Genomic DNA, 14,052 nt, shown 5'->3' with positions numbered 1-14,052 from the left:
CAGCCGCGGCAGGTTTAAAGAGCCCTGCTCTGAAGCTGTTGAGCTAAGCTTCTAGGCTCTCATACTTGTTATATCTGCCAACCGCGCAATGGCTGGGTTTGGTTTTTTAACTTTGAATGAAGCTGTGTCTTGATGAGAGTCTTCAACTTATTCTGCATTTGAGCTGCTGTGTCACGGTTTCCTGGCTCAGACTCAACTCCCAAGAATTCTTTCCTTGCCCTGCCTGTGCTCTAAACCAGTCTGCCACCCTCTCAAGGGTTGACATCTACCTATAATTCATGAGCATCTTATTCTGCCTGAGGGAAGAGGAAAAGGTTTCACCAAAAGAGTGCTCCTGTGCCCTCAGATGCCATCTGAGACCTTGGTCTTCGTCCGTTCACCTTTGCCTGTCTCTACCGCCATTCTTTTCCCTTCCCACCTCCTTAAAGTGTCTTCCCTCCAAGACAAGCCCCCACTGTAACGTCACTTTGGTTCCTGTCTCTTGCACCTTCTCTGGAAACTCACACCATTTTTTCTGTACGTGCAAACATACATCATGTCTTCTCCTGTATTTAAAAAAACAAAAACAAAACAAACAAAATAACCCCACAAAACCCAAACCCACAAAGCCCCTTTCTACCTGGATTCCCCCTAAGTTCCCGTCCTTTTTCTCCCCATTAGACCATAGTCAGTGTCTCTCCTTTGATTCTCATTGTTCAGTCTGCTGCAACCAGACTTCCATCCTCACTGAAACGCTTCTGGCCAAGGGCAGGAGTGGCTTCCTTGCTACTGAATCCAGCAGCCCCTTTCTCAGCTCTCACGTTGCTTGAGTTCTGAGCACTGTCTGACGCTGGTCATGGCCTCCTCCTCAACTCACTCCCCTTCCAGCTTCTGTGGTCCCTGCGCCCAGGGCCGTCCTCGCTGCCTGTCCTGCTCCGTCTCCTCCCCAGGCTCCTCTTCTGCTCGTCTGCGGTCCTCAGGCCTCGCCGCACCATGCTTCTCACCTCATTCACTCCCTGGGTGAGCCTGTGTCAGAGAATAGAGAAATCCACTCTGACTAGCTTGAGTGGAAAAGGAATTTACTGGAAGGATATCAGAAAGCTCACTCAACAAAAGGGAATGCTGAACAGCCAGGCCTCATCAGACTGGGGACACAGCCTTTGCCAGGGCCCAGGAATTCGCAGGCAGCCCCTCGCCATCAGATGCCACACGTTTGTGATCCCTCCACGCCGCTCTGCACAGGATTCAGGTTCTGAGGGGAGAAGCCCTGGGTGGCCCTGCAGCAGCCGTCAGCCTTTGTCCCCCACTACCAGTACCCGGGGACGACCACTGTCAGCATTTTGTCGCAGTGCTGTGATGTGCCTAGGAGCCAGGCTGGCTCTGTTAGAAGTCCGGCTTCACCACACCCACCCCTCTGTGTGGCCTTGGACATGCTGCCCAAGCCCCTGTGCCTCCATTTACTGCTCTGAAAAATGGGGGTAATGACAAGACCCACCTCAGAGGGCTTGGAGAGGATCGAGTGAGTGATTTGATAGGACGCTGCCAGGTTCCTGGTGAGTGTCCAACAAATGTTAGCTGCTATTATTATTATTATTTTAAATGTATCTATTTTTTAAATTTAATTATTATTTTTTTGGCTGCATTGCACAGCATGTGGGATCTTAGTTCCCCGACCAGGGATCGAACCCGCACCCCCTGCAATGGAAGTGTGAAGTCTTAACCACTGGACTGCCAGGGAATTCCCTAAATGTATGTATTTTTATTGCTGATAAACTATGTATACAGTTTTATATTCTGCTTTTTTTTCATTAACTATTGTAAGCATCTTCCATGGCACAAAATATTCCTCAAAAACATTTTTTTTTTTTTTTGGCTGTGCTGTGCACCATGCGGGATCTTAGTTCCCTAACTAGGGATCAAACCCATGCCCCCTGTAGTGGAATTGTGGAGTCTTTTTTTTTTCTTTAAATTTATTTATTTATAATAAATAATAAATTATTTATTATAAATATTATTTATAATAAATAAATTGTTTTTGGCTGCGTTGGGTCTTTGTTGCTGCGTGTGGGCTTTCTCTGGTTGCAGCGAGCGGGGGCTACTCTTCGTTGCGGTGCGTGGGCTTCTCATTGCGTTGGCCTCTCTTCTTGCGGAGCATGGGCTCTAGGCACGCGGGCTCAGTAGTTGTGGCTCGCAGGCTCTAGAGCGCAGGCTCAGTAGTTGTGGTGCATGGGCTTAGTTGCTCCGCAGCATGTGCGATCTTCCAGACCAGGGCTCGAACCCGTGTCCCCTGCATTGGCAGGCGGGTTCCTAACCACTGCACCACCAGGGAAGTCCAGGAAGCACAGAGTCTTAACCACTGGACTGCCAGGGAAGTCCCCAAAACATAATTTTAGTGACCGAATTCTAGTCCATTACTTATATTCATAATTTCTTCTGGAGTTAACCATTCCTTTATTTTTGGACAGTTGTGTCTGTGTGTGTTGTATATGTGTGTGTTTGCTATAATAAAGAACTCTGAAAAACAGCACATACTATGTGATTCCATTTATATAAAGTGCAAAAATAGAAGTAATCGATGCTGTTAAAAGTCAGGACTGAGGTTATATGGTGGGGTGGGGGGCAGAAGTCACTGGAAGAGTGCAGGAGAGGGGCAGCCTGTGGTGCTGATGACATACAGTTTCTTTATCTGGGCGCTGGGCCCATGGGCCCGTTCTAGTTGTGAAAATTCATCAAGCTGTATTCTTAGGACATGTGCATTTTTCTGTATGTATATTATACTTCAATAAAAACAAGAATAAAAATGAAAAGAACTCTGAGCTGAAAAATCCTTGTTTGTGTGTATATATACACATAAAAACGTGTGTGTATATATATCTAAGAATGATTATTTACTTAGAGTAGAATTTTACACCTGGAACACCTGAGTGAGAAGGAATGCGCTGTTTAAAGTCGCCAGTAACGCACTGATAAATTGCCTAAAAGAAAGGTTATCAGCCATTCACACACTCAGGGTCCACCTCCCTACACCCTCTCCAGCAGTGAGATGATCTTGTTTAAGTCTGCCTGTTGTAGCTGTCATTCCTTTATAAGGTCACTTTTATTTACCACATTTCACTGAGATGGTAGGAGATGGTTCCCTGCCCAAGGTGCTTCTGCATATGTTACCTTTTATAATGTTAATAAATTAACTGAGGAGTCCCATAAACCCTGGATAGACATATTAACTTGCTTCCTGCCAGGACCATTTTCCCGTGTGTGGAAATATAACCCGTGGCGCTGGTAGTACATTGGGTTTTCTTGTTTCCCTGTTCCCCCTGCCCTAAGATGTTTAGCGCATGGCACCTCTTCCTGGGGACAGCACAGTTCCCCAATCCCAGTAATAGGCTCTAAAGGAACCTGGCTCAGGTAAGTTACAAGCTTAGATGGACAGACCCATTAATCTGAACTCTGCATGTGGCCTTCTCTTCTCAATATACCTGGCCAATCTTTGTCCATATTTCAAATTCAGATTTCCGTTCAATGTACTGCTCTCACTTGCAGTTACCCTAGCAGTGTTATTCTAACCTCACAGAAAGAGAGCTTTGTTAAAATGAACTACTGTCTCTAAGTCCTTTATATTTTGCAAAATGCATTCACACACGACAGCTTGAATCCCCAAAACAATTCTGGGAGGTAGGTACGTTTATCTCCATTTTACAGTTGAGGCCCAGAGAGGTGAAGCCACTTGTGCAGCTGGAGATTGTCAAGGTCAGATCTTAAATCCCTGCTCTTCCTAAAGCATGGTGCCTTCAGCAAAGGAGAGCCAGAAGGCTGAGAATTACTTCGGGGATAGGAGAACCCGCTTTGGTTGAAGGAATAATTGCTGAAGAGGAGTTGAGGATTAGAGGCCACAGAAGGAGTGCAAGCATGTTAGGCCTGTGGTTATGAGAGCCTGTGGCTGGACCTGCTCTCGTTATTATGGGGCCCGGGGGTGGGGGTAGGTCTCTGGGACTCCAGAGACCAGGGCTCCCTCTTGCTCTCTCCAGGGCCCCCATTTCTACCGCTTCCTGCTGCTCAGCCCTTGGGCAAGTCACTGTACTCTGAGTCTCAGTTTCTCCACCTGCAAAATGGATATAACTACCTCTCTCTGCCAATTTAGAAGAATTACTTTGAGGATCTGGTGAGATGGGGCATATGATGCTGCCCTGGGAATTTTATTTTATTATTTATTTATTTTTGGCTGCTTTGGGTCTTCTTTGCTGTGCGCAGGCTTTCTCTAGTTGCGGCGAGCAGGGGCTGCTCTGTTGCGGTGGCTTCTCTCACTGCGGAGCACAGCCTCTAGGCACGCGAGCTTCAGTAGTTGTGGCACACTGGCTCAGTAGTTGTGGCTCGCGGGCTCTAGAGCCCAGGCTCAGTAGTTGTGGCGCACGGGCTTAGTTGCTCCGCGGCGTGTGGGATCTTCCCGGACCAGGGCTCAAGCCCGTGTCCCCTGCATTGGCAGGCAGATTCTCAACCACTGTGCCACCAGGGAAGTTCCGCTGCCTTGGGAATTTTAAAGTGTGGGGCACAAGGAATCCCTTAAGCCGTGTCAATTGTGCTGAGGTTGAAAAACCCTGACCTACACCTTTGCCAGTGCTGGATATTGCCATTCTTTTTAATCTTGCCAATCTGGTAGTTCTAAAAATGATACCTTATTTTACTTTGTACCTCTTCGGGAGAATGGAGTTATTTTTACTTCCTCCTTAATATATTATTTGATTTGTTTGTTTGTTTTTTGGCCGAGGCTCACGGCTTGCAGGATTTTAGTTCCCCAACCAGGGATTGAACCCAGGCCCCAGCAGTGAAAGCGCTGAGTCCTAACCACTGGACCTCCAGGGAATTCCTTGCAGTTGTCATAATGAACATGTAATATTTTTGTATTTTTTTGAAAAGCCATTAAAGGCTTTTTAAAAAGCTATACCTCTTTGCTGGTTCGTATGCAGTCTATTCTTAAGGTTTGATCGTGTAAGTGCCTGCTTGTTTTTCCCTGATAAGGCGTAGCAAGAAATCCTCAATGTGGGCCTTGAGAAGCTGTCAATATTTCAGGTTCAAGTCCCCCATCCTCTGGCTTCAGAATTTCTCCATTTCTCTTCCAAAGTACCTTCTTCCAGCAGACACCCAGGCCCAGGAGCCACCTCCGAGGATCATTTTAGTCCAGAGACACTCCTCACCACAGACCAGGGCTCCAAGACAAAAGCTTTCCCAGGCTGACCTTAGGGCACCCGAACACCTGCCATGGACTCAGCTGCCCAGACGCCAGGAAAAATAAAATCCTCAGGCTCCTTTCTTAGCTGTGAAACCTGAGATCCATTCACCCTGTGCGCCTCCCAGGCATTGCAGCCAGCCAAGGCCATGGGGCTTCTGCAGAACCTGGGGCTGCTGGTATCAGCTCTGGTGCGTCAAGGATGTGCTCACATTTCCCTCCTCTGGGTCCTGTCCAAATGGAAAAGGGCTAGAGCCCTGCCCCAAGCCCAGTCCAGCATGGCAAGGACCCCTAGAGAAGGGTCCCACTCCTTTTACTTGGCCTAGAGCAAGCCATAGCCAGCCTGAAGGAAGTGTCCATGGAGGACTGGTTGGTATTACCTGGATCCTCCTGAGAAAATGTCCCACGTGGCAGAAATGGCGTAGGCTTGCCTGAAGCCTTTGCAGATGGCCCAGTAGCAGACTTTCAAAGTGGGCAGGCAGCTCCTCCTGGCCCAGGGCCAGGCAGGCAGGACTTCTGCCCGTGGTTCTATGCATTTGATGTGCAGCTCACTGTGGCTTTACAGGAAGTAAGGGCAGATGTGAGGCTGCCTCGTCTAATGGCTCTGTCCACTCTCTGGAATCCACACAGATCCATTCACACAGTGGGATGGAATGTCCACCCTGTGAGGCCATGGATGCCTGAGACGCCCCTACATTGTTGACTTAGAAAGAGAGAGAGAAAGAGAAAGAGAGACTTAGAAAGAGAGAGAGAAAGAGAGAGAGAGAGAGAGAGAGCGCGCGCGCTGTTAAGAGGCTCCCAGAGGGAAGGGAAGGGAGTGATGTGAGGGAAAGAACACCCACCCACAAGTCAGGGCCTGAGTTCTGCTCCTGCCTGGCTCTTTCTCTGGGACACATAAACCACTTTACTTCTTTGGGCCTCAGCTTTCTTGCTAATCGGTTATGGATAGCACTAACTCTTTTCCAATTTGCAATTTTCTTAAATAAAAACATTGTCAATTAGATAAAGCTGGCTAAAATAAATGAGAGATTTTAAATGAAGTTTAGAACCAGTCCAGTTCCTGTTGGTTAGTTTTTCTTATTCAAAAGTAATAGGTGCTCAGAACAGGAAAAAAAAAAAAGAAGATACAGCCAAGCAAAAAGTAGTTCATAGAGAATTCATAGAGAACACCCAGAATTCCACCGATCCAGAGACCGTGCTTGTTGGTGTCTTGTTGGGATCCTTCCAGAAAAGAGGTTCTTAACGTGTATTGGTGGATGGGCTTTGGGGGAAGAGAGCCCCTGAATGATTTAACAAACCCCCCTCATGAGCCATTTAGGATGTTTCCATTATTTTACCATTACAAAGGATGCCGTGCAGAGAGAAGCCAGATGAAAAAGAATTAGAACTTAATGAGAAAACAAGAAGAAAAACAATCTAAACACCTGACAAAAATGCTTTAAAGGGCACAAAAGGAGTGCACAAAAATTACCATTCAGAGACAAAGGATTAGTGCTCATTTTCATCCATTTACATTTAGGTCAACAAATATTTACCGGGCAGATGCTGTTACATGCCAGACCCTGTGCCAGGTGCTTCCCACCTGAAGAAGAGATCTTCTTCAGGTGAAGCAACCAATCCCACGGTCTGCTCCTCAAGTCAATGCCCAGCATCTGTGATGTCCTGCCCTGGCAGGAAGGGCCTGCCAGCTCCCTGTTGAGTCATTGACCTGTGAGCATGCCCAGACCTTCCAACAAAGTATGCGTGAACAGATGGCCACGGCATGGGGGCAGCAAGGCCCAGACCTTTGAGGACAGACTATGCTGGTGACACTAGAAAAGGTTCTGCAGCCTCAAGAGGGGATGAGTGGGGATGGAGAGAAGCTGAGTCAGCCCTGACTGGAGGATATAAACTGCTGTCCTCCCTGCAAAAAGCCCGTGTGCCTGAGAGCAGTGCTTTTCCCACTCGTGTGTGTTGATCTCCTGGGGGTCTTGTTAATTGTGGATTTCGATTTAGCAGGTCTAGGGTTGGGCCTGAGATTCTGCATGTCTTACTAGTTCCCAGTGATGTGCTGATACTTCAGACCAGACTTTGAGTAGCAAAGCCCTAGGGCAGTGGAATCACAGTCTCCTGGAAGAACTTTAAAAATATGGAAAGTTTGGGGCTTCCCTGGTGGTGCAGTGGTTGAGAGTCCGCCTGCCGATGCCGGGGACATGGGTTTGTGCCCTGGGGACACGGGTTCGTGCCCTGGGAAGATCCCACGTGCCGCGGAGCGGCTGGGCCCGTGAGCCATGGCTGCTGAGCCTGCGCGTCCAGAGCCTGTGCTCTACTGATTCAGAATCTTCTGGTCCATTTATTCAGTAGTTCTCAACCGGGACTGCATGTTAGAATCATTTGAACAGTTTTTTAAAAAGCCGATTCCCAGGGTCAAGAATCACGTGATAGCCTCCCTTCTTCCTTCCCTCCCTCCCTCCCTCTCTCTCTTGCTGCTTTAGTTTGAAAGTCTCCCGCAGGTGACTCTGATGACCAGCCCAGTTTGCTTGGGGACCAGAGGCAGTGTTTCTGAGTCCTGGCCGCACATCAGAGTCACCCGAGAGCTTTACAACATGTCGATATCAGGGCCCCTCCCCACAGACCAATTGATTGAGAATTTCTAGGGGCTGAAGCCAAGTGGTTAGCGTTTCACAAAGTTCCCAGGGTGCAGCCCCAAGGGTAGAGACTGATATAAAAATCATCTTGGGATTCTCAGTGGAAGTACGAGTTACCACACTCTCTGCCGAACATTCAGTTCAAGGTCTGGGGTGAGGGCCAAGAACCTGTATGTTTAACAAGAGATGCTCATGAGATGGCAAGTTTGGGAAACGTTAAGGCAGAAAAAAGATCCTTGGGTTGGAGTCAGAAAGACAGTGCTCCTGGCTGTGTGACTTCTCACAGGTCACTTAGCCTCTCTGAGATTTGTATCTCCATTGATAAACCAGAGATGATAATAACTGCCTGAGGCAGGGATGGATAAGATCTGTTTACCCATCCATAGGACAGTTGTTGGAAAGTGGCTGCTACAGGCCAGGGACTCACATACCCAGCTCTGCTTTGCATTTAAGTGGGGCAGCCACAGGGTTCTGTCCAATGGAATGTGAGCAGAGTGAGGAGTGCTCACCTGGTGTTCTGCTCTCTCTTTACTATCTGCCCATAAAGATCTATGCCCATTGGATATCAATGCCTGGGTGATCTTGGAAGCCGCAAAGGCAGGTTGACAGAACCCCCTGCCCCTCCCCCCACCGGCTGCTAATTGGACTTAACGTGAGTGAAAAAAAACTTCAACTGGGTAAAGAAAGTCACTGGGATTTGGCAGTTTAGCTGTTACAGTAGCTAGTGCTATATTAACTAACACACTGCCTCGAGGATTGTGGCAAAAACTAAGTTATCAAAAGCAGAGGCTGCAAACAAACTACACGAGGGCTTAGCTCTGGCTCACAACTATGTTTGTTACAAGACCAACTTGGGATCTATGAGTCGCCACAATCCCCACCACACCCTGTGGGATCATACCTGGCCGGCCTCATATTTACGGCATTTATGGCATTTCTCTGATCTCTGTGGCTTCCTGAGTCAGCGGGCCCTGATGTAATAGATGTAGAAGTTAGATGTATTCGCTGTTAGGATTTTTCACAGTGAATTCCTTTAGGTGACTTTTAATTCCCAGGAGAACCATTCATCCTGCCCAGAATTTGGAAGCAAAATCTCCTGAGTGATCCTTACTGGCTAAAGGATGTCGTCCAGCCCCACCCCACCCTGTGACCATTTCAGCATCTGTTCTATGGAGGTAGCAGGAGGAGGAGAAAAGAACTCAGGTGCTGGGACTTCCCTGGCGGCCCAGGGGTTAGGACTTCACCTTCCAATGAGGGGGTGCGGGTTCGATCCCTGGTCAGGGAGGTAGGATCACACATGCCTCGTGGCCAAAAAACCAAAACATAAAACAGAAGCAAAACTGTAACAAATTCAATAAAGACTTTAAAATTGGTCCAAATCCAAAAAAAAAAAAATCTTTAAGAAAAAACAGCAACAAAACCTCAGGTGTATCTGGGGATCAGGTAGACGCAGATCCCAGCTCCAGCTCTGCTGGTTCCTATGTGATGATACGAGGTGAGACATTTTCTGTTTGCCGAGCCTGTTTTCCCCTCTGTCAAGTGTGGACATTAATACTCTTCTTGTGGGATTTCTGTAAAGGACCTGGCTAAAGGTCCTGAGATGACCATGTTAATTCCTCCCTCTTTTCCTGTAGTGTGGGGACCAAGACCGGCTTTGCCCCCAGTAGTAAGGGGAAATCCAGTAGTATCTCTTTTTTTATCAACTTTGAATTCTTTTTTTTTTTTTTAATTTATTTTTGGCTGCGTTGGGTCTTTGTTGCTGTGCGCGGGCTTTCTCTAGTTGTGGCGAGCGGGGGTTGCTCTGTTGCAGTGCGCGGGCTTCTCATTGCAGTGGCTTCTCTTGTCGCAGAGCATGGGCTCTAGGCCCACGGCCTTCAGTAGTTGTGGCACACGGTCTTCAGTAGTTGTGGCATGCGGGCTTCAGTAGTTGTGGCACGCGGGCTCTAGAGTGCAGGCTCAGTAGTTGTGGTGCACGGGCTTAGTCGCTCCGCGGCATGTGGGATCTTCCCAGACCAAGGCTCGAACCCGTGTCCCCTGCATTGGGAGGTGGATTCTTAACCACTGCACCACTAGGGAAGCCCCAACTTGAATTCTTTTGAAAAGATACAAATAATGCGCTTCTATTGTAGGTATATTAATCTGCTCTGGCTGCCATAACAAAATACCGGAAATTGGGTGGCTTAAACAACAGAAATGTATTTTCTGGAAGCTGAAAGTCCAAGATCAAAGTTGCCAATGGAGGGCAAACTGAGAAGCTTATTTTCCTGGTGCATCTAGTTGCTCAATGATAAATAAAACATTATAGCAAGGTAAGCAAGGATATATTAAGGAATTTATGTAAAGTTCCCATGAATGTTTAGGATAAACTATGTGTCAGCAAAGGCATTATGGGGCTCCTCTAGTCATGCCTCAGTCTCCTGGGGTGAAAGTGTGACCTTGGACCAATGAATGACTTGACATCGCTGAGCCTCACCTCCCTCATCTGGAAAAAATGATTACTGTGCAGGTGAAATGAGGTGATGCATGTAGAGTGCTTGGGTTGATAAATGCTTGCTGTGCTGTTGTTCACATTATTGTCATGTTATGACCTTATGGCTAAAAACAGAGACTCTGGAGCCGGTCAGCCTGGATTTGAATCTCAGCTCCACCACTTTCTAGCTAGATGACCTTGGGCAAGGTCACTTAGCCTCTCCGTGCCTCAGTTTCCTCCTCTGTCAAGTGAGGCTAATAGGATTATTGTGAGGGTTAAATGAATTGATGGTGCCTGGACACACAGGAGTGCTATGTAAGTGTTTGTTCAATAAATCATAATGTGTTCCCTTCTGCCCTTAGAGGTCCTTCTGGAGAAAAGTTAGAAAATAACAGCTTCAAAGAGAGACGAGCTATTTCCAGACACTGATTTATAAAGGAATGTATTTCTATAACACCAGTTGTCCTATTTGCCTTTTAGAAGATTTGAGAGGCAGAATGCGTTTATAATGGTGGAATCTTCGGCAGGTGGCTGGCCAGATTCGAGCTATCTGGGGGCACGGCCAACTTCCCTATGGCTCCTGGTGCCCTTCCACCGAGCCTGACCTTGGACTGGTGGCTTTTCTGGCACGGGCCAGGGGTGGGCCAAGGGGAGGAGGAGGAAAGGAGCTCCCGGGATCCCCCTCGCCCCTCCCCCACTCGCCCAGTGAGTAATGACATTCACGGGGATGGGAGGGAGGGAGCGAAGGAGAGGGGCAGGCTCGGCGAGGCCATGTGATGCTGGGCGAGAGAGAGCCGCCACCGCCGGAGCCTCCTTCTTTCTTCCCTCTGATTTCGGGCTGTCATGGCGACCCCCAATAACCTGACCCCCACCAACTGCAGCTGGTGGCCCATCTCGGCGCTGGAGAGCGATGCGGCCAAGCCGGTGGAGGCCCCCGAAGCACCCGAAGCGGCCAGCCACGCCCATTGGCCCAAGGAGAGCCTGGTTCTGTACCACTGGACCCAGTCCTTCAGCTCGCAGAAGGTAGAGCCCGGAGGGAGCAGGGGAACCCGACCCATGCACCAGGAGGCTTGGGGGAGGGGATCCGGGAGGGCTTAAGGGGTCTGAAGACCTGGTGAGAGACTGGAGGGTAGAATCGGGGGCTTCGGGGCCCGGAGGATGGGGGAAGCTGGGCTGCCCTCCCGGGAGGTGACTGGCCCTATCTTGGGCCCCAGGAGCACCGTCCCTAATTCTAGGAACACCCGTTCTGCCTCTTTCCCTCCCAGAAAGACCCGGTCTGTTGAAGAGCTGAGAAGAGAGACAAAGGCAAGGGGAAGGGAATGGGCACTGCTGGGAAGGCGGCCTGTCGGAGGGGGCTGCTGCTGCGGGGAGGGGGGAGGGGCGCTTCCTGGGGTCCAGCCTCCGGCCCCAGTAGTCCCATCGCAGGCCCTCCCCACCTCCCCCCCACCCCCGCGCTGCTGTCCCCATGCCACAGGCCTGCGGGTCAAAGCTCCTCTGCCCTTCTGCCCGGCTGGGGGCCTTCTGATTGGGGCTTGAAGGGTCTGACCCTAGCCCTCCCCCCACCCCACCCCCAATCCTGAGCTGAGAAGGAAGGAGTTAACCCATCTCCTCAAACCAGCTCAGCTGGCCCGTAAGGTCTGTGCTTTTTGCTCTTAAAGGCACAGACGGCCACACGGTCCCATCTCAGACTCAGGGGAGCTAGAAGGCGGTTGGGAATGCAGCCTGGTGTTGAGTTATCGGGGTTCCCGCTTCCTGGGGGTGAGGTCCAAGCACTGAGCCTGCAAGACCAGGGGCCTCTAGGAGCGCAGTCTCTCACCCTGAGCTGTCCTCTCTGTGGGGTACGAATTCAGCACCATGGCCAGGTCCCAGCAGCCGGTCCTGTTGGAGCCTAAGGGTCACCCATTGCCTGACCCTTCGACTTCTCTTCTCCCTGGAAGATCCTTTTGTTCCATTCACTCATTTTCCAGATGGAGAAACAGATTCCTTAAAGAGAAATGGCCTTGGAACCAGGCTCTTTGGTTTGATTCTTGGTCTAGGCTCAGTTCCATCATCTGGAAAATGGGATAATAATAACAATAACAGCAACTTCTTCTAATTGCAACCCCCTCTCAGGATTGCTGAGGGTTGTTGAACAGGCGGTACTGCTTAGTGTTCTACACTGGCACTGGTCAAACTTGAGCATACATTACTGGTTCAAGCACAGAATACTGGGTCCCACCCCAGAGATTTTGATTCAGCAGATCTGGAGTAGGGCCCAAGATGCTGCATTCTAACAGGCTACCAGGTGAGGCTGATGAAGCTGGTCCACTGATCCCCCTTTGAGTAGTTCCTAGTTTAAAGTACAGACTATGAGGCCAGAAAGTCCCCAGCAGGAGAGCCATCTTCTCCAATAATTCACCATGGAGTTTTCAGCAGGTCACTTTGCTTCCCTAAAGTCTCAGTTTTATAATCTGTAAAATGGAGCTAGTGGCAGTACCTTCTTCAGAAGGCTATTGTGATGGTGAAATGAGATGATGCACAAAAAGTGCTGATCGCAGTGCCTGGCATGGTGTCAAGGCTCTGTTCATAACGGGTGTTATGATATCACTAAAGTGCTAGGTAAAGGAGGGGTTGGAGTTAACCAAGGTCATGCTGGGACTCTTCTGTACATGCATGCTGAACACCTACTGCATGCCAGGCTCTATACAAGTTGCTGGGGGGTTTGGGAATGAATCAGACTGACCTCCAGATGCCAGGATGTCCTCCTCCCCAGAACCTCAGGAGCCAGGCCCCAGTGACCAGGAGGTAGGAGGGTGGCCCTTCCCATCACCATTTCCTGAGGGAGCCTCCTGAATATTCCTTATTCAGCATGAGCTCAGGGCTAAGGTGGCCCCTTAGTCAGGGATGGGACCACCCACTGCAATCCCATTTGTGACCAAACCTCTGACTAAGGCAGCCTAGCATTCTCCTGCCTCTCCTGCCAGGGCCTTCCCCTTGCCCAGGGGCCTGTGGTGGGTTCTAGAGGCAGTGTAGCCTGATGGAAAACACATGGGCTCTGCAGTCAGATGGTCCTGGTTCCAGTCTCATCTTGAGTGCTTACTGGCTGTGTGACCTTGGACAAGTCACTTCACCTCCTCTGTGCCTCAACATCCTCATCTGGAAAAGGAGATGTTTACATCCAACCCTGTAGGATTCCTGGGGGACTGAAAGGACAGGGACATGTGTTAAGTGTCTGGCACACAGTATGGGCTTAGCAGGCGCATTTCCTTCTTTCGCATCAGTCCTAAAGGGCCTTTCCTGCATGCAGAGGGCCCTCCCAGACATGGCAGAAGGGAAGTAAATGATCTCTACCTGCCACCCTGGCCTTACTTTTCAAGCTCTTGGGCACTGGTGCCCCAGCCCTGTCCATGCTGCCCTTGACCATTTACCACCCCCTCTCCCACTCCCAGGAGGTCCACAGGCGAGAACTGCACATCTCACTACTCCTCTGCTCAGAAGCCTACAGTGGCTCACAAGTCCTTCCAGGAAAAAGCCGGAGTCCTCATAATGGCCTCAGGCCCTACTGCAGGATCTAACCTTGCCTGGGTCATGGACCCACTCATCATTCGGGGGAAGCCTATGGACTTTTCTCAGAATAGTACTGTTAATTGAATAACATCAAATACATAGGAGTATTAGATTAGAAGGAAAACCAATCATACTGAAGTAAAGCTATTGACATATTTTCAAAACAAATTTGTTACATAATAATATGTGTTTCTGCATTAACCCATAGT

General features: G+C 49.3%; 2 protein-coding genes across 6 annotated transcripts in view; one reads left to right on the top strand and one right to left on the bottom strand.

The window, feature by feature from the left end:
- The window catches only part of SERINC3 (serine incorporator 3), a 379,749-nt gene that overhangs the window by 164,254 nt on the left and 201,443 nt on the right, over window positions 1-14,052 (bottom strand). The gene's annotated exons all lie outside the window — the stretch shown is intronic.
- Window positions 1-14,052, top strand: part of GDAP1L1 (ganglioside induced differentiation associated protein 1 like 1) — a 32,374-nt gene that overhangs the window by 400 nt on the left and 17,922 nt on the right. The window contains exons 2-4 of one of the 5 annotated variants that reach the window (XM_049698709.1): window positions 9,957-10,136; window positions 11,179-11,320; window positions 11,563-11,602. In XM_049698709.1, coding sequence (XP_049554666.1) covers window positions 11,208-11,320; window positions 11,563-11,602 — 153 coding nt within the window. In that variant the 5' untranslated portion in view covers window positions 9,957-10,136; window positions 11,179-11,207. Of the gene's footprint in view, window positions 1-9,956; window positions 10,137-10,807; window positions 11,003-11,038; window positions 11,321-11,562; window positions 11,603-14,052 lie in introns of those variants that run through there. The other 4 variants (XM_049698710.1, XM_033433764.2, XM_004272873.4 and 1 more) reach the window with 4 other exon arrangements.

This window comes from Orcinus orca, chromosome 16 (assembly GCF_937001465.1).
Source record: "Orcinus orca chromosome 16, mOrcOrc1.1, whole genome shotgun sequence".
Classification (NCBI taxonomy): Eukaryota; Metazoa; Chordata; class Mammalia; order Artiodactyla; family Delphinidae; genus Orcinus; species Orcinus orca.
Note: the sequence above shows the minus strand (reverse complement) of the source record. Positions and strands in the feature narration are given on the sequence as shown.